Below are 20,535 nucleotides of genomic sequence, written 5' to 3' on the forward strand. Positions count from 1 at the left end.
AGGGGATGAACTAGTTAAATCGTGGTCCCTTAATCCCATGAAATTCTGTGTGGCCATTAAAAAAAAAAAGAGGTCTATTGATGCTTATACAGAAGTATTTTTTTTTAATTTAAAAACAAAATAAGAATTGTTTTACATACTATAATACTATTGTTTTTTAAAATGCATATATGTGTATCCACACATACAAACACATAATTTTTTTTAAACAACATACAACCATGAAAAGCAGTCACAGTGAAAATGGTGTGGGAGGGAAATAGTTTTACTGCATATGTTTTGGTACTGTTTCTTTCCTTTTTTCGCCCTGAACATATTAAGGCTTATTTACCAACTCCATGAATTGAGTTAACTGTGTTTATCATGTGTCTCAGTATATCATAAGAACAATAGCTGCTCTTTTAAGGTCAATAAGTATTTCCTGGAAGAGCAACTTTGTACATTAACTTATTTTAACTGTCCCAGTTAACATACTGCTCTAGATTCTGTGTTCTGAAGGAAGCTTTGAGACTGCTTTCACACCTTCCCACCTCACATCTTCCCTTGAAATAACCCAATTCCTGGAGTACTTACCAACAAAGGAAGATGTCAGTGAATGTCTCTGCTGTGGTGAAAAGTGCAAATATAATCCAGTACATCATCCATTTGACCTGTGGGAGAGAAAATAACAAAGTTAGCAGAAAGGTCAACTTCAAGTTGGCTGCCAACTTCAAGAACAGACCTTGAGGCATGTTTATCAGTGTGATCTGAACTATAACACATTGTCCCTGTCCTTCAGCTATTGAGATCCCCTCCAGACCTTGGGGCTATGGCAAACAGACTTCCTTCAACTGATGCAGGTTCAATGTCAGAGTAGCTTCAGAGGCCCCAGGAGCTCTCAGTAGCCCTCAGGGCAACATGCAGACAAGAAGTAATTCAAGATTCAGCCATTTTGTCAGGACTAGAATCGGGTGAGTAAAATCTCTAGGCCTCTACAGAGACAAACCCTGGGATAGACTTTAATCAAGCCAGACTGTCTGGGAAGGAATGGTGGCAATGCATACTGGTCACTGAAGATGTCTTTCCTGTGGGGAAGCCCCATGACCCCTCACAGAAACTAAATCTTTCTTTGACTCTTTCCCACATGAACATTCTTTTCCATTTCCACTTTCTCTCTTTCCAACTTGAGCCTTGGTCCCCTTCCCCTTAAACTCCTGCTATAGTCTCCTAACTGCTTCCCTAGTCTCTTAGCTTTCCTCTCATCAATCCATTCTGACAAACCACCCTCATACTAATCTGTCCTAAAAGCAAGAATTCATCCAACTACTCCCCCCCCTGTAAGATCTTCTTGAACAAAATCAAGATTCTTAGGTTTGCTCCTTCCAGCTTGGGATAATGTACTTTGTATTGGACTAACCCTCTTGCCAAAAGTACTAATAAAATCAGAACAAAATATCTAAAAACAACTGCTTAAAGGCACTGAAAAGCTATCACAAAATGGAAGGGCTTCAAAACTTAAAATTAGGGAACACATCTGGGTAGATCCATGATGATGTGGCTGAGGACACTCCCCATCCTTCAAGTGATGGGGTACAATAGAAATGAAGAAGAAACTCATAATCATATGTGCCTGAGAAATTGGAGAATGCAGTTTGAATCTTTCAGAGATGCTGGAAATGAGGATGAGATAATAAATTCCAGAAAGCGGGGAGACATAAACAGCGAGCCCCCCAAATCCACATACAAGTTCCTTTAAAATCCTTAGGTGAGTAGAATTCCATTGTGTAAATATACCATATCTTCTTGATCCATTCATCTTCTTGTGGACATTTTGGTTGTTTCTTTATCTTAGCTATTGTAAATAGTGCTGCAATAAACATAGGAGTGCAGGTTTCACTACTCAAATCCAAAAAAGAGAAATTCATGACATTTGCAGCAACATGGATGGAGTTAGAAAGGATTATGCTTAGTGAAATACGTCAGAAGGAAAAAGGAAAATATCAGATGATTTCACTTACAGGTGGAATATAGGGAAACTGAACAAAGGATCAGGAAAAAGGCAAAACTTGCAGGCAAACTGTAAATCTGAGGCATACAACAGGGGAGGAGGAGGGAGAGGGGTCAAAACAGGGGAAGAAAGAGCACAAGGGACTATAATGATTGTTCATGGGTGGGATGGTTCATATGGGGGTAAGAGAATTATGGGGACTTCACTTGAGGGAAGAAATCAAATATTGTACAGAAATGAACAACGATGTAAGAAAAAAAAATTCTTAGCTGGTCCCTGAATTGAAGAGAATCAGGTAATACTCAAAGGCAGCTGACAGAGGCTAGGGAAGGGGATGAAAAGGGCACCACACATAGTTTAGGAACCTGCATGTGGCACATTGTTTAACTTATGACCTATTTGCTCTGAGTTAACTTCCCAGACCAGGAGGCACGTAGGAAAAGTGATGGATACCATTAAGGTCAGAGACTGACTGGTCCCAGCAGCACAGGAAGTGCTACTAAAATCCAGATGTCTAAGAGGGGGAGCTGTGAGGAGACAGAGCAGCCACAAATTCCCAGGGTTGTTAACCACCTGGAGTGAAAACCCACTCACTGATAATTAAATGTCTTCCTTGAACTCACTATAAAACAGCCAGCTAGAGATGGGGTGTTAGAATGATTTCTTTGGAGGATGATGCCAGAGGCTGTTCTTTGATGTCCTAGCAAATCTAACCTAAAAAGTTCTAGTTTTATTCAATCTCTTTCTTTGCTTTTTTTGGCTTCTGGCAAGTGGCATGCAAAGAACCTACATCTTCCCCAGTAACACTACCAGCACCCACAGCCTTCTAATTTGACTTCAGGGAAGTCTCTCAATGTGAGAGTCTTTGAGGGTCACAAGGCCTGTACCCTAACCTTGAAAAATACCCCATTCAGGATTTTGTGTCTTCAGAGAACATTCCAAAGGCATGGGCAGCTGCCAGTCAGTGTCCATCTAGGTGACTTCAGCAGCAACTTCCTAACAAACCCTCTGTGACAGGAACTTGACTATCACTACCACCCAGCCCTGTTAGACCCTCCCAAATTTCTGAGTAATTTTTCTAGCCTTCCATTAGGTTCCATGAATTCCCATAAATTCTTTTCTATTTTCATCCAAAAACTTTTACTAGTATGGTAGTTTCAAAAGACAGGTTTGAATGTCAAGAGCACTGTTTTTCAAATTGAGGATCTTGAAAAATGTTGATACTTATTTAGGAGCTCTGCAGAGAGCTTGAGAGTCTTTGTTTCTTTTTTCTTAAAGATTTATTTATTTATGCACACAAGAACTGGGCTACAGACCAGAGGTGTGGGGGGTGAGAGGATTCACCAGAGACGAGTGGGGAACAGAACAGGCAGATAGACTGAAATACGCTGCTGAGGGGAGCAGTGGGCAAGCCAGGAGAGGTCTGCTGCGCCATGTGGATTGCTCCCTGGCCGGGGATAGAACTCGTGCTGCAGTGGCTGCGGACAGCTTCATAGGTTGTGTCTTAACCCCTTGCGCCACCAGGGAGGCCCCGAGAGTCTTCGTTTCTAACATGCTCCCATGCTGCGGACCAGCGCAGCGGTAGACTAGCAAGGCCGACCTAGGGATGAGAGACTGAGCAGGGCGGTCAAGGATTCAGCAAAAGAATGACAGACAGACACACTTCAAGAGTGAACATCTGACTGTAATGTGCTCAAAATCAATGTACATTTTTATACATTTCTTAAAGCATTACATCATACAATTTCTTGCCATAGAAATGATTGACATGGGCCTCTCTGGTGGCGCAGCGGTTGAGTGCAGGGTTGCGAAGCTGCCCGCAGCCTCTGCAGCGCCGCTTCGATCCCCGGCTGTTCCCCGACCACCGGAGGAGGGTCCCGCATGGCATGCAGACCTCTCCTGCCGCCCGCTGCTCCCCTCAGCAGTGTGCTTTGGTCCTTCTGCCTGCTCTGCTCCCCGCTCTGGCTCTGGTGAATTCTCTCACCCTCCCGCGCTTCTGAATGTACCCAGTGCTTGTATGTATGTATGTATAAATCAATCAGTCAATCAATAAATAAATCTTTAAAAAAAATGATTGACATGATATTCTTTCTCAACAGAATACAATCACAAGATATAATAGACTTAGAATTACAACAAGTTATATTTTAACTAATGATTGATCATGGATTACATTTTCTGTGGTTAGAATATAGTTCCTGCCTAAACCAGTTAAACTAGTTATTTGATTATACCCTATAATTATAAGTACTATTATTATTATTATTATTATTATTTGGGAACTGGCCGCCTATTTAACTGTTTTAATATTTTATATTAGGTTGATTGGTATTAATTAAAAGCTTGCAAGCTTATATATATTAATTTGGGTTATTTTAAGGAGATTGCCAACAAGTGTTTTTTATTTATGATTATTTTAAGGGATGTGTTGACTGTTGGAGAAAATTGCTATATTATTATTCATATATAATTGTCAACTTTGTCAACTTGTTTGTTAACTGGATATCAGGTAGCCGAATTTTTTGTGGTTATACATTAAGCAGTAACTTTTGACTCATTACACCATTATACCTTGACTTAGGAAAATAAAAGCAATACAAGGAAGAAAAAACATTTAAAATTACAGAGGTCAGCAAGAGGGTATGTAAAAACACAGGGGGTAGTTGTTGCTATGGCAGGAATGGCAGGTACATTGTGTTTGTGGCATTCAATCTTCTTAGCATCTGATACGTCATCTGCAGCAATCTTCTTGGGGGAGCAGGTACAGCATGTCCCTCCCGCGTGCTCGGCGCCTTGACCATGCTGAACAAGGACCAGATTGGTTTCACCTAAGTTCTTCTGCGGGAGGGGGTCCCGCACTCCCAGGTACTGCGGATAATGCTGATCCACAGACTACACGTTAGGTATCACGACGGAGAGCACTGGCTGCCTGCAGAGAAGTGGCTGGGAAGTTGGATGGACTAAGATCAACAAGGGTGTCACACAGTAGAATGGAGCTTGGACTTGACCTTGCAGGTGCTAAGCGGCATTAAAGGTGGTGCCAAGGGAGTGAAATGAGTAGATTTCTATTTTAAAAAGACAAACGATGAAGGGCCTCCCCTGGTGGTGCAGTGGTTGAGTGCTGGATTGCGAGGCTGCCTGCAGCCTCTGCAGTGCCAGTTTGATCCCCGGCCACCAGTGAGGGTCCCACAAAAAAAAAAAAAAAAAAGACAAATGATGAAGACAAAAGAGTGTGAGATAAGGGACAGGTGGTAGGGGAATCAGTTAGGAGTTGTGTTAGGTAGAATAATAACCCTCCACCCCATGACCTTATCTCAACCCTCAGAATTTGTGAATATGTCACCTTATATGGTAAATGGGCCTTTGCAGAGTTATTAAGTTAAGGACTTTTAGATAGGAAGGCCATTCTGGATTATCCAAGTAGGCCCAAAGTAAAAATACATCCTTCTAAGTAGAGACCCTTTCCTGGTTGGGCCAGAGGAAGATGTGACTGTGGAAAAACAGTGAATGTTGCAAAGCTGCTGGCTCTGAAGATGGAGTTAGGCCACGAGCCAAGGAATAGGGGTGGCTTCTAGGAGACTGGCAAAGATAAGGAAATAGATTCTCTCCTGGAACCTCCAAAAGGAATACAGTCTTGCTTGGTTTTAAGGCAGTGAGACCGATCAGACTTCTGACCTCCAGAATTATGAGAAAAGGAATTTGTATTGTTTAAGTCACTAAGTTCATAGTCATTTGTTACAGTGGCAATAAAAACTAATACAGAAGACTACTGCAACATTCCAGGAAAAAGGGTTCCCGGGAAGACAGTGGCAGCAGAGGAGAGCCCTGGTCTGAAAGATGATTAGGGGGATAAAGATGAAGGGACGTAGTCACCAACCAGGTGTGTGTATAGGGTGGAATGATAAGGGAGGCAGGAGTCAAAGGAAATTTGCATGAATGGGTCTATTGGTCAAAGGAGTGAGTGTGATTTTGAGTGTGGGCACATGTGTGGGAGCCCAGAAAAAAAAGACAGGTCTCCCCTAATATTACTCAATTCCTTTCTTCCGCTTCCATTTTTACCAAGAAAGCTTCTAATCTTAACTCTCAAGCTTTCCCCACTGGGAAAGCATGTGCTCACCAGCCAAAACAAACAGCTGCTCTGCTTGTCAGCTCTATTTTTCACTCTAAATTAATGAATTGCCATTCTCGTATTAAAGCAGGCTCCTGTGAGTTTAGTCAGAGCAAAACAATGTACCAGGGTTTGATCTTTCCCGATGAGCTGACAGAATTGAGTTTCTGCCCCTGCAAAGTGGAGGGTCAGACCTTGAAACGTGGTGACCCCAGTTATGTCTCCTTACCTGGCACATTGCCCTAGGCTGGAAGGCTTAAGAGAGAGAGACCGGGTAGAGGCTCCCTAGTGCTTTACCCCTGTGCCAAGTCAATCGAGAATCATGAGGTTCTGTGCTTGCAACTTAGCTATTTATAGTTCACACTCTGAGATACCCTCACATATACCAGGACCCAGTCTCCAGAGGGAAAAACACCCCGCCTGGATCACCTGCCTAGTAGCAAATGCAAGCCAAAGCCAGTGGTTCTAAGAAACTGAGAGAGTGGGGGTAAGTTCGGGTTGCAGTTGACCTGGAGGTGGCTGGTTTCATCATAAAGACATTCTGGGAAATCAGAGAAAGCAAATAATGACTTTCCAAACCCACTCTGAATGATTTCTTTACTTGTACCAAACTTGCTAAGTGACATCTGAGTAAGAGAAGGAGAGCAAAGGCCTCTGTCTCACACAACACCAGGGGCTAGGGTTGCCAATCTCTACCCACTGTTTAGGTGAGGAAACTGAGGTTCTTGGGAATTAAGCTTCTTACCCAGCATCGCATCAACAAACATGAGAGCTAGGACTTGACTTCAGTTTCTTGAGTAAAAAATCCATGTCCTTTGTACTTTAACCTGGGTTTCTGTGCTGCATGGAGAGGGGTCCTTCCCTACCACCCACTCCAGGTAAGTCTTTGCCAGTTGCACAGTCTGGTGGCTCCCCTGTCTAGAAGTGTCCTACACATAGAGGGGAAATCCTCCAGCAGTGACACACACCCCATCAATGAGTACTCCATATCCCCTTTCCACATGCTCAGCACTCTGCTAGGGCTGTGGGAAACTGGCAGAGGGTGATGAACAGCCCCTGCCCTCAAAAACCATACAAGGCAACAGAGCTTAATTGTAGGGTGTTTGAACCATGAAACTGGAATGAAGATCAGAGTCAGAGTGGTTGAATGAGGTTCCCGGGCCCGTGCTCCTGTCCTGAAGCCAGATGTCTCCCAGGAACGGTGCTTTACAGTCTACAGTGTTTTCCCATCAAGGAAATTGAGGCTCATGGAGGTGAGGTGACTCATTCAAGGCCATTCAATGGCATGTGGCAGACTGGGGGGCCTCTGATGCAAGATGTCATTTCCTCTAGCTGTAGGCCCTGCTTTCCTCACTTCATGCTCTAGTTCTAAAGAGATGGTCTGGAGGGACCTCCCTGGTGGCACAAGGGATAAGGGCTCAGCACTATGAAGCTATTGGCAGCCACTATGGCATGAGTTTGATCCCCGGCCAGGGAGGTGACCCACATGGCGCAGCAGACCTCTCCTGACTCACCTGACTCACCTGCTCCCCTCAGCAGTGTATTTCAGTAGATCCTCCTGTTCGGCTCCCCATTCTGTCTCTGGTGAGTCCCCTCACCCCCCACACCTCTGTCCTGTACCCCAATTCTTCTATGCATAAATAAATAAAAATAAATCTTTTTAAAAATAAAGAGGACATCTGGACAGGAGAGGAACACTGGACACACCAGGCAAGTCTTATTAGAAGAAGAGTAATGAAGGGACCCGTGCCCACAGCCACGTCGGCACTGCTCCCACCACTCCACACCCAGCTTCCTCCCAACCACCAGCCACCTCCCATGAAAGCGTTACTTACATATTCTTTAATGTCTTTTGATTTCACAGCCTTGTAGGAATAGTACGCAGGGTAAAGTGTGCCAAATATAAGCCTAGAGGGAAAAGAGAGAGGAAAAAAGAGAAATATGATTTTTATTCACTCTATTTGATGTAAATATCTGTCTTCAATGCCAGGAGTGGTTCTCCAAGCTACAGAAAACACTGCTGTGGGGCTTGATTTATTTTTATGAATACCCATAAGGTTTTCTGCTCATGGCTAAGATGGACATAAGAACCTCTATCTCCTGTTATAGCTCTACACCCACCCTTCCTTCAATCTGTTATTTTGAAAGGGGTATTTGGGATCATAAAAGCCCAGAGAGGTGGGTGGTATGGAGGTAGGAATTCAAGTTGAGCAGCTTAGACCCCTGAAATTAAATGCCAAGTTTTCCTCTCTTACCACTAATCTCTATCTGATATTCCATAAATCCTGGCCTTACCTTGGGCTTCCTTCTCCATCAAAACCTTTCCACTTAATGTTCCTTCAAATTATACTCCCCTCAAACTTGATTTCAGCATCCTGCAGACAGAATCAGTTTCTCAAACTGTAAATGAAATAAAAACCAGCCCTTCCTCCCACCACACACATCCCTACCTTGCGTTAACCTACTTTGTACTGCTCTTAAGATGAAGATGCAGAAATAATGACACCAGCCTGACTGTTGGGCATCACTTCTCAATGATCCATGCCCAGGGCTACACCATGTCATTAAATAATTTGATTCTCAGTCCTGCTTCTAGCGACCTGCATGACTAGCTCTCCCTGTCCTCATTCTCCCTACCTTGCACGATGCCCCTCCAGGTCTTTGCCTGTGCCCTTCTCTCCTTGAACTCCCCTCCTCCCACTATGTCTGAATAATGCCTGTTCACCCATCAGATCCCAGTTCCAACACTTGGATCTGAACCCTCCCTAACCTCCCCAATGAGGTCAAATCCCACTACACTCTCGGAGCACGATGTACATATCATCAGGGAGCTCTTTTACTATTATTTCGGTGATGCTCTGCTCCAAGTGTCTTCCCATTGGACTGTGTGTCACTTCAAGGCTCCAAAAGAATCTCTTTTGTTCAACAGTGTGTTCCCGGCACTGAGCACACATTGGGCTCTCAACGGATATTTTTTTTAATGAATGAATTGATAGAATTTTGAAACTAGAAGTGTTTAATCCTTTCTCCTGACAGATGAGGTCATCCTTAGGTGTTAGTTCACGGGCAAGCTGATGGGGCACAGCAACCGTCCTGACCCCAGGTCTCACACCTTCTGTGACAACCCCCATAGATAAAGCTTCCACGGTCCCTGCAAGGAGACATCACACTCAGGAAACCCAAAGCCATGGCTCCCTCATCAGGTATTTAGAGGTTGTGCAGAGAACTCCCAGCGGAGATGCAGTTTACCAATCTGGGGGCAGCCTTGCCATAGGTGGCATGCACAGAAAACACCCTGATATTCCACATTATCAGATCTCTAGGGAAAAAACAAAGTTAACTGAACCAAGACGGTTCCTGATGCTGAAAAGGGAAGGAAAAGGGTCTCAGAAGCACCAAGAAATTTATAGGCATCACGTTGGTCCTCAGAGAGCCTTGAAAGAGAACCTCTTTTACAGACAGGACACCAATGCGCTGAGTAGCTTGCTTGCCTAAGGTTCCATGACCATGAAGGGGTAAAGCCAGGCCAGGACCCAGCCAGGTCCGCCTTCTCTAAGCCTGGCTTCTTACCGCCAGTGCCCACTGTGTTGGAGAGCAAGGCCATCCTCTGGGAAGGCCAGAATTATGTGTGGGAGCATGACAAGCCAGCAATGCAGATAAAAGTGTCAAAGGGAAAAAGTAGGACTGGCGGTGGGAATTTACTAAAGGGAAGGCGACAGTGCCAATGGCACCAGACTGGCTGTATGAAGGTTTCAGAAAGTAGTGAAGCAAAGACAGAGCCACCCTGGGGCCACTCACAACCTTGGGACTGAGGTCCCAGCAAGAAAGGGGATGCTGAACAGCAGAGGCTGATTCAGCAAAAGTCTTAGACACCCGCCACAGGCTCCAGAGAAATAAACACCTAGTTCCTTTGGCACAGATTCATTGGTTATTGGTCATGTCTGCCAGTCCCTGCATGCGGCAGTATGTGATAGCAGATGAGAGACAAGTGGAAGTGACCCAATGACCCATTGATTTGCTTCTCTGTGAACTCCAATGAGCAGTGACAGTGAGTGGTCACAGAACCCAAAAGTTTCAAGGGGTGCTGCGCCTGGAGGCTTGCTCCATATGCTGGAATCCTGATGTGAAGTGGTTGCCCACCTCCCCCTACCTAGGCCCTGCCTGACAGGACAAGGACAACATGATGATTTTACCTTTTAGTCTCTAAAACTTCAATAAATGCAAATTAAATTTAAACGATAAATAAAAGCTCAATAATACTGCAATAAAATACACTTAGCATTTCATTGCCCAGGGAAGGGAGGATGGGATTAAAATGGCAAGTTCTTCTAAATCTATTTTGGGGAGATAGAAATAATAGATAAAACAGAATCAAGCCAAAGGGGTTTGGTATTTATGTCCATTCAGACCAAGTGCCCCTGCCAAGGCCTTTGTCCATCAGGCCCATCTGCCTTCCTTCCCAGCCTCACGTCCCACCCTCCCTCAGCCGCCAGATCTCCCAGCCACCAGCTGTCCCCCATAAGCCTCACTCATTTGCTCACTCATAGTCTGTAACCTGTGGGCTTGCTTCTGCTGAATCTTAGTGCAGGACCTTCCCATACACCCACAACTTTTTTTTTTTCCTAATAAAGCCACACTAATCCTTTAAGACCCATCTCAAAAGATCCACTTCTGTGAGTCTTTGATCACTTGTCCCTCAGAATTTTCTTGGCACTCTTTAAGCCTGTTACAGTCCTTATGTAGTGATATCAATAAGAAGACACTGAAAATGATGATACTAAAAGCTTTCATTGAGCACTAACAATTCTACAGGCTTTACACAATCTCTTGCTTAATATTCTCAACAGCCACATGGAATAAGAATGCTTACTGCCCATTTTACATCACTAGAACTCTGAGGCCCAAAGTCACAGTAGCCTGCAGCAGAGCTGGGACATGGACTTAACAGCCTCACAGCAAGGTCTGAGCTCTTTCTTCTCCCGGGCTGCCTAGGCTGGCTGAGTCCATCTCCCATCCAGACTATACTACACAGTCCTCAGTGATTAGTGGCATCCCTCATGCCTGGCACAGCCCCTGACTAAATGGGTGCTTGACAAATGCCTGTGGTGTCATCAATTGCATCTCTCTCCAAGGAACTTAACCCACTTGATAAATTCACACAACTCTCTCCACAAGGTCAGGAGAAAAGCAGTAAAATACTTAGGAGGATGGAAAGCAATTTAAGTGCTCAAAGTTGGCTCAAGCAGAGGGGAGGTGGAGAGCTGAGTGCTCCAGAGAGAGGGGCCTCTATGCTAATGCTCTCCTCACTGTGGTGTGCTGAGAGTCCCACCCTGCACAACCATCATTTGCTGCTATTCTGAAGGCCGCAATTCCAATTTACTGGCTCCATTTATCTCATTTCTCTTGATCTAAGGAAGGTGCTTTCCCTCCTCCACAGCTGCAGCCTCTAGAAGAGACCTGAGTGTCAGGTGAACACTGCTCCTCTAAGACAGCAGTTGCCAGACAGGGGTGGTCTAGTCACCCAGGGACATCTGAGCAGTATCCAACTGACAGTGCTACTAGCATCAGTCAGGAGATGCAAGGGCTGCCACTGCACATCCCACACTGCTGGACAGCTCCCCACAACAAAGAATTATCCAAGCCAGAGTGTCAACCTGGTCTCAAGTGCTGTTTCCCAGTCCTCTGGCCATGGATTCTTCACTCGACCATCAAGGGTAATCTGCCCCCAAGAGTTTCTTTTAAATGCCCAGTGTCCCAGTCAGCAAATGCTCCAATAGGAGGGGGTGGTCCAAAATGGCAAGACCACACACATGCCCTGTCAGCCAATGCCAGGAAAAAAGCAACTTTGAAGCTACATAGCAAATAACCTTCAGAGAAAAGTAATTAAAAATTATACCATTTTATTAAAAATAAAAAGTACAAAATATAATCAATGTACATTTCAATACCTTGTAATGCTCAGATGAAACCAGATGCCTTCATGTACTAGAAAATCTTGTATACAGATTTTCTTGGTACACCATTTTTACAATTATGAAATATAACACACACACACACACGGACAAGTGCAGAGAACTCCTAGAGCTCTGGCCAAGAGAAGAGAGGTTGTGCTCCTGGGAATGAGCTGAAACTGTGACGCCAGTTATAGTCACCCAGGAGGGCTGCCCGCAATTCCCTGGAGTCTGCAGGGGAGTGACTGCTGCTCTGGGGCTCAGCTACAAGTTGGGACACCGAGGTTTCTCACCATGGCCAAGACCTCTGCAAACCATGAAACAGATAGTATTTTCCAGTCTTTTAGGCATCGTAGTGTTAGATTAACATTTCCCAGCCCCAAATTATGATGAAAATTTAAAAACTCAATGCCAGCAATATTTTTCCTAAAATTAATTTTGTATGTAAGAAAAACAGCAAGCTGGGGCCTACTGGTGGCACAAGGGATAAAGCGTCAGCACTATGAAGCAATCCACAGCTATTGCATTAGTTTGATCCTGGCCAGGGAGGTGACACACATGGCACAGCAAACCTCTCCTGTCTCACCTGCTGCACCCCTCAGCCGTGTATTTCAGTACATCTGCCTATTCTGCTACCCACTCTGCCTCTAGTGAATTCTCTCACCCCCCACACCTCTGGCCTGTACCCCAGTTCTTGTATGCATAAATAATCTTTAAAAAAAAAAAAGAAAAACAGTGAGCCTAGCACAGTTGTTCATATTATAAAACAAATTCTCCTTGAGAAATGACACATTGGGGTTGGTGTGGTGACATATATTTGAGGAGGTGTGAACATGTTCCCCTAAATCATATATAGTGTTCTAAAGCAATAAAGAAAAATAAACAAATAAATCAATTTAAAAATAAATTAAGGGTCCTTCACGGGGGTGGGGGAGGGGAGTGTGCATCTAGACAATGACTTTCTTGACTGGGTGATACTTAGGCAGAATTCTGCTTCATAATTATAAATGTATATTAAACTGTTTGCCTATGTCCTATGCATTTTTTCTATAGGTAAATGCTACATTTCATAATTTTTTCAAATGTTGTACCATATAATTTACATCAAAGGTCTTCTAAATTGTGAAGGTATACTGTTTCCTTTGAGCATTAAAAGGACTGAAGTGATGGTGCACGGGTGCATTGGTGAAGGAAACTCTATGGGGACGACACCTGAGGGGGTGGGGAGAAGCAAATATCGTTTAAAAATGAACAATAAGGGCCTCCCCGGTGGCGCAGTGGTTGAGCACAGGGCTGTGAAGCTGCCCGCAGCCTCTGCAGCGCCGGTTTGATCCCTGGCCGCCGGGCAACAGTCCCACATGGCGCGCAGACCTCTCCTGCCGCCCGCTGCTCCCTTCAACAGTGTACTTCGTCAGTCTGCCTGTTCTGCTCCCCGCTCTGGCTCTGGTGAATCCTCTCACCGCCCCGCACTTCTGACTGTACCCAGTGCTTGTTTAAAATAAATAAATCTTTTAAAAAAAAAATGAACAGGGCCTCCCCGGTGGCGCAGCGGTTGAGCGCTGGGTTGCGAAGCTGCCCGCGGCCTCGGCGGCGCCGGTTCGATCCCCGGCTGCTCCCCGGCCACCGGAGGAGGATCCCACATGGTGCGCAGATCTCTCCTGCCACCCGCTGCTCCCCTCAGCAGTGTACTTCAGTCCTTCTGCCTGCTCTGCTCCCCACTCTGGCTCTGGTGAATTCTCTCACCTTCCCGCGCTTCTGACTGTACCCAGTGCATGTATAAACAAAACAAACAAACAAATATAATAAATTAATAAATAAAAACATGCCTCTATTAAAAAAAATTAAAAAAAAAATGAACAATGATGTAAAAAATTAAAAAAAAATAATATTGAAAATATAAAATTAAATAGAATTTAAAAAGGTATTAAGAGGCAATGATTGGATTTTGTACCTTTTGTTGTCTGAATGCATGTTTTGAAAGAGGGATTTGAGCTTATTCTTTCCTATATGGATCCCAAATATCACTGAATCCTTTCCCATTGATTTTCAGTTCTACTATCAAATATTAAATTTTCCAACATATATAGATATTATTTCAGTTATTCTGTTCCACATCTGTCTTACCACCTAACATGAACTTATATTCCACTGTGTCTTAATTTCCATACACTTATAATAATTCTTATATCCTTAAAATTACCTTACCTATTCTTGGCCCTTTTCTTCCCTATGTGAATTTCATGATAGTTTGTCAAGTTCCGTGAACAACTTTATTTATTTATTTTTAAAGATTAATTTATTTATTTATATAAGAACCAAGGTAGAGGCCAGATGCGCAGGAGGGTGAGAGGATTCACCAGAGACAGAGCGGGGATCAGAACAGGCAGACTGACGAAATACACTGCTGAAGGGAGCAGCAGGTGAGACAGGAGAGGTCTGCCGCGCCATGTGGGACACTCGCCAGCCGGCCAGGATCGAACCAGTGCTGCAGAGGCTGCGGACAGCTTCACAGCACGGTGCTTAACCACCTGCGCCACCAGTGGAGGCCCACAACTTTATTTGTAATTGCCCTGAATTTACAGATTTACTTGGGAAGAATCACCAGCCTTAAGATATCAGATTTTCTCTTCATGAATATAGTTTTTCCATTTATTTATGTTTCCTTTAGTGGCTTTTCATGATATGTTTTCAATTTCTCCATAAAAATCTTACACCTGTATTGTTTTGTTTATTCCTTAGCACTTCAGGAGCACTTGGTGATACTGAGAATTTTTTAAATTAGATTTCCGATTGGTTAATGGCATGCAGGAAGTTTATTGATTATTCATCTTGATCTCACAGCCACTAATCTAGCTGCAATTAAAAGCATCTAGACTCTCATATGCATTACACTAAGTGAAAGAAGCCAAACTCCAAAGTCAACATGCTGTATAATTCTACTTAGTGTACTCTATTCTAGAAAAGGAAATTTACAGAGACAAAAACAGATCAGTGTTTTACAGGGCTAGGGACAGTGGAAGGGGTGACTACAAAGCAGAATGAAGATATTTCGGGAAATGATGGCACTGTTTTGCATCTTAATTGTGATGGTGTTTACATACCTGTATGCATTTGTCAATACTCAAAATTAAAACACACTAAAAGAAATCATACTAGAAAGAATGAATTTACTAATTATTTCTCAATAAACCAAACCTTTAAAAAACAGTATTTGGAAGAATTCATGCCCTTAAGAATGTGTGTGTATGTGTGATGGTGTCTCCAAAAAACAGATAAGGATGCCATGGGTATCAGCTTCCAAGTTATGAGACAATTTCCTAACATTGGAAGGTCCATTTATGAGAAAACAAAGATTCACATAATGTACCTCTAGGGCCCCTTAAAATGACTGTCTCTGAAACTCTACGGGCCTGGGTTCTGAGCAGTTGAGCAAGGCTGATCTTTATTCACACTTACTCCAGTGGTTTTCAGGAGCTCAAGCTGGGCAGAGCTGCTTAGGCTGAGCACACAGCTCAAAGTTCCCAGGGCACAGCAAAACACCAGGGGTTCTGGTTGCCATGGGTCACAACTCTTGGGCCTCTGCTTCTGCTCACCCCTGTCATGACCTTCCAAAAGGCTAGAGGGAGAAAATGTGAAAACAGCACAGGTCCACTGTGCATTTTGGCTTCTTGGCAATTATATTATGATGTTTCATAAGCCACTATTTATTTTTTGAGTACCAAAAACTACACAAACATCTTTATAAACATTATTACTTTTAAATTTTCACATAATCCTATAAAACAATTATTGTTTGCCAGTAAGACAGATGAGGAAACTGGGTTTAGTGAAATTAAGTCACAGAGTTTCACATCTATTCAGGGAGGGAGGCTCAAACCTCCTTTTGACTTGACTACAGTGTCTTATTCAGAACCTGCAGGTGATCCCAGAATGAATGGTCCTGGCAAAGTGTTCTTCACATTTTTTATGATCTTTTCTGAAAAAAGCTCTCTACCCTATTGAAAAGCTTCAAGCCCCACGAAAACTAGATCACCTCTAAACCTATGCTACAAGGACAAATCAAGAAAGGGAGACTAGTGCCTCCCTGGTGGCGCAAGGGGGTAAGATGCAACCTATGAAGCTGTCTGCAGCCTCTGCAGCACAAGTTTGCCTTGGCCAGGGAGCTACCCACATGGTGCGGCAGACCTCTCCTGCCTCACCTGCCGCTCCCCTCAGCAGTGTATTTCAGTCAATCTGCCTGTTTTCTTCCCCACTCTGTCTCTGGTGGATCCTCTCACCCCTCTCCTCACCCCCGCACCTTTGGCCTGTGTCCCAGCTCTTGTGTGCATAAATAAATAAACCTTAAAAAAAAAAAGAAAGGGAGACTAGAGGGCTCCTAAGGAGATGGACTCAATGGAGAAAGACAAGACCTGTTTCTGGTAGAGAGAGCAGGGAAGAGAAGCCATGGAGAAAAACCAGCATGGATGAAAGTGCAAAGGTTTTCCAGTGATCACAGAAGCACCAGGAATTTGCTGATAATACACTCTATGTTCACACCCCATGCAAACAAAGCAGTTCTAGGCAGGTAGGAAAACTGTGCCCTAAAGGGATATTAAAATATTGCAAGGGGCCTCCCCGGTGGCGCAACAGGTTGAGCGCGCCGCTGTGAAGCTGTCCGCAGCCTCTGCAGCACTGGTTCGATTCCCGTCCTGCCGGCGAGAATCCCACATGATGCGGCAGACCTCTCCTGTTGCGCCCGCTGATTCCCTCAGCAGTGTATTTCGGTCGACTGCCTGTTCGCTCCTCTCTCTGTCTCTGGTGAATCCTCTCACCCTCCTGTGTCTCTGGCCTGTACTTCAGCTCTTGTATAAAAATAAATAAATCTCAATAAATAAATAAATTAAATGCTACAAGCTATTAGTAAGCTGGTATAACAAGCATTACTTCTTCTGGATCCCGGCACAGCACCAACCCATCGTCCCCCCTCCCCACCAGCACACACACACATTGCCATGTGTAGGAAAGTTTTCACCTATGTACCTGATAATGGTTGATACTTTCCCAGCCTCCCTTGCAGCAGGGATAAGGGTCTGTGGCAGATACACCTGCATAGGTAGGACCCCAGGTCCTTCTAACCCTCTCACTCAGCTCTACTGAGGCTGCATCCCCCATGTTTAGAATTCTATAACAGCACATGAACAAATACTGACAAATTGAGGCTGGTCTTGTACACTGAGTTACTGATTTCCAGATAGTTAAAATCAGCCAAATGGAAATGTAGCCAAGATTTAAGAAAGATTCTACCTCCAAGAGATATTTGTATACCCATTTTCACAGCAGCACGAATCACAAAAGCCAAGAGAAGGGAACAACTCAAATGCTCGTTGACAGATGACCAGTGAATAAACAAAATGTAACAGACATATAGATTCCCCGGTTTTCCTGGGAGAGGTGAGAGGTTACAGGTAGAGTTCAACTGCTCATGGTCAGTGATTAGAGCAATCACATTTAAGTAATGAAGACCCATAAAAGTCCAAAAGGAGGGGATTTCAGAGTTTCCAGATTGGGGAAGCAAAGGACTCCCACATGCCACCTTGCTAGACCTCAAGCTCCACAAGAACAGGGCTTCTTTGTTCTAAGACCTCGCTCTGTGTTTGTCTTCATGTGGCTATTGAGTCATATCATTTGATATCCTTTGCATTAAATTGGTGAGCTAGTGATTATAGACAGGTTTCCTGAGTTCTGTGCACTGCTCCAGCAAATTAATCGAAGCCGAGGAGGGGGTCCTGGGGACCTCTCATTTATACCTCTCATTTATACTAGCCGGAGCTGGTGGCTGGCATCTGAAGTGGAAGGTGGTCTTGGGAGACTGAGCCCTCAACCTGTGGAACATGATACTAACCCCAGCTAGATACCTTCAGAACTGAATGAAAGTCTAGGATACCCTGCTGGTGTCAAAGAATTGCTTGTGTGGGTAAGCCTACCCACACCCCCATTGGAATTATGCCCAGGAACACAAAATATAATGTACAATTTTACCTTATTTAATTTACTGAAATTTTCAAGCAAAATAAAATTTATCAATTTTAGAAGGTATTGTAATCCTCTACAAGTCACTGCAGAGGATATAATAACATTTAATATGAATGAAAAATAACAAGCAATGCAAATTAATATGTTTTAAATGGCTTTAGTTGTAGAGGGGGAAAACTGCTTCATATTATACTCTATCCCGAAGTTACACTACTGAGTGTGTTCCTACTACTAATATTTATTTATATACATATATGTATACATTATCTATGTGTGTCATACATTATATATACCTATACACTCTATGTGTATAATATATGTACATTATGTACGGTTATTTTGCATTATATATATACTGTATATACAGAGTACACATAGCATATATAGTATATATGTACTCTATAGGTAATGCATACACACATTTTATACCTAATTTGTTCCAGAAAGGGATCTGAGGTGACTTGGTTATAAATAATTGCGTGGCTCATGTTTACCACCATTCCAGGCCAGCAGGCTTGTCATCAGAAAGGTGCGGGGCAGCTAAAACATAATCACTGCAGTCATTTCACTCAGTCATCTCACCAAGGGGAGGGAGGAGCCAGAGGAAGGCAGACCATGTCCACACCTGACTCACCTCCTCTGGAAGAACGCAGACTTTCTGAAACAGGGATGTTTGGCTTGTACCCAGAAAGCCTCCTGGATTAGACCACAAAAGTCCATGAAAAGAAAGCGAGCTGGAGAACAGCCAGGTTTCCTTCACTGAGTGAAGTTTAAATTTGGAAAGGAGAGTCTCTAGTGCAGTGTTCATTGTGAGGGGGTTATGTTAATGATGGAGAGTTGGAGATATTGGCTGGCTGCAAGAGATGTTTGGGCTGGGGAGGCAGGAGCATGGAGGCAGCACCCCGGGGGGGAGCTGCCCTGAAGATGATGTCAGGAAGCCCACATTTTCCCTGGGAGTACAATGGCAAGGGTGGCTGGGATGCTGATGAGCGCTCTTAATTTAGCCCTTGAACCACCACAGGTTCTTGTCCACAAAGCCGTAAAAAGGAATTTGCAGGCATTTTAGATAAGTAATCAGAGAGAAACAAACTTTAAGACAGTAAAGTTTATTTAAAGGAAGAAAGTAAGGACTTCCAGGTACGCAGTACTTGGGAGGGGTAAGGAAGTCATAGTGGGCCCATGTCTAGGGGTATTTAAACCTTTTTTTCTCTTATCTTAGAGTTTACCTCTCCGTCCAAGGTCTTATTCGCTCAGGTTTTACTGTTTTTGTTTAATCCTCCTGGACTTTCTGACCTCATCTTTGGAGTATATATTGGTTAGCACTTCTTAGAATTTACTGTCCTTATCTCGAAGCCTCTTCAACTCTTCCGAAGTCCCTGTCTGTACTGTCCCTGACACTGCCTACTTAACCCTAACTTGTCCTGGGACTCAGCTGTGCTGGCTGTACAACCTCAGGTTCACCAGGGTCCCTGGCGACCAGGAGGAGCACAGACCCTAGATGAGAAAGTGAGGCCCAGGATTTAAGTAATAATTTCTTACTTTTGATGGTAGTTAAGGTAATCCTTGATACTGCTCTAAAAGATGCAGTAGAATGCTTTTTACTAGTTAAGAAGTAGAACTGTAACTGTTTGCTTTGTTTAGGAAATATGTTCCTCTCAACTACCACAGAATGAGAACTATTCTTTGACAACTGTGCCATTTGCTCTGGCAGATCTGAAGAGAATGCATAAAACTAGGTCACTAAGAATGAGAGAAAAACTCCAACATAGAATAACAGAAAGAAGTGGCTTTGAGGATAAGGATATAAGATATTTTGTTTGCTTCAGAGTAAAAACAGTATGTGTTCTTTCTACTCATGACTCCCAAATGGCCATGATCACAGAATGGCCACAAGAGAAATTCCTAGTTATCCAGAGAACTAACAAGAAAGGAAAAGATCACATTTTGAAAATAAGTTACTGATCGAGAGTTCCCAGTATGCTGGGTGCGGCTTTGAGTGCATTATGCATTTGCATGCACACAAACTCAATGAAGTTGGCCTGGTTATAATTTCCATTTAACAAACTGAAAATAAGAATCAAAGAAGTTAAATAGTTGGGGTCATAGACTCAAATAGTGAGTCTATGGCAGGGCAGGAACTAGAATGTGAGCTATCAAAGCTTGGGTGCTAAGCCACTGATATCTCAACTTTGTAGACTGCATAAAATTGGTAAAGTATTTTGATAAATGTTATTTGTATCACAACAGATCCTGAGCTTTGCTGAGGAAATCTTAAGTTATCATGAGGGCTGTTTTTTTTAAAATGACTTCATCTGATATATAAGTGCACCTCCCAGGGCTCACGCCTGACTTGGGTTCTGCTGAAGCAGGTGAGTATAACGGTGTCATGGAGTTACCCCCTCTTCCTTCGGTTCTCCCCTGGGGAGTGTGTGTCACAAGCCTGTCTGACATGCAGACCCAGTGCCTATTCCGGGCTG

At 43.7% G+C, this 20,535-nt stretch overlaps 1 protein-coding gene across 2 annotated transcripts in view; it reads right to left on the minus strand.

The window, feature by feature from the left end:
• The window catches only part of REEP1 (receptor accessory protein 1), a 98,296-nt gene that overhangs the window by 43,610 nt on the left and 34,151 nt on the right, over nt 1–20,535 (minus strand). For both annotated transcript variants that reach the window (XM_037527774.2, XM_037527775.2), the window contains exons 2-3: nt 7,931–8,003; nt 574–650 (exon numbers count right to left, since the gene is read on the minus strand). In XM_037527774.2, the coding sequence (XP_037383671.1) occupies nt 574–650; nt 7,931–8,003 (150 nt within the window). The remainder of the gene's footprint in view (nt 1–573; nt 651–7,930; nt 8,004–20,535) is intronic.

This window comes from Talpa occidentalis, unplaced genomic scaffold (genome assembly GCF_014898055.3).
Source record: "Talpa occidentalis isolate TD23 unplaced genomic scaffold, MPIMG_talOcc4v2.1 talOcc4.5, whole genome shotgun sequence".
Classification (NCBI taxonomy): Eukaryota; Metazoa; Chordata; class Mammalia; order Eulipotyphla; family Talpidae; genus Talpa; species Talpa occidentalis.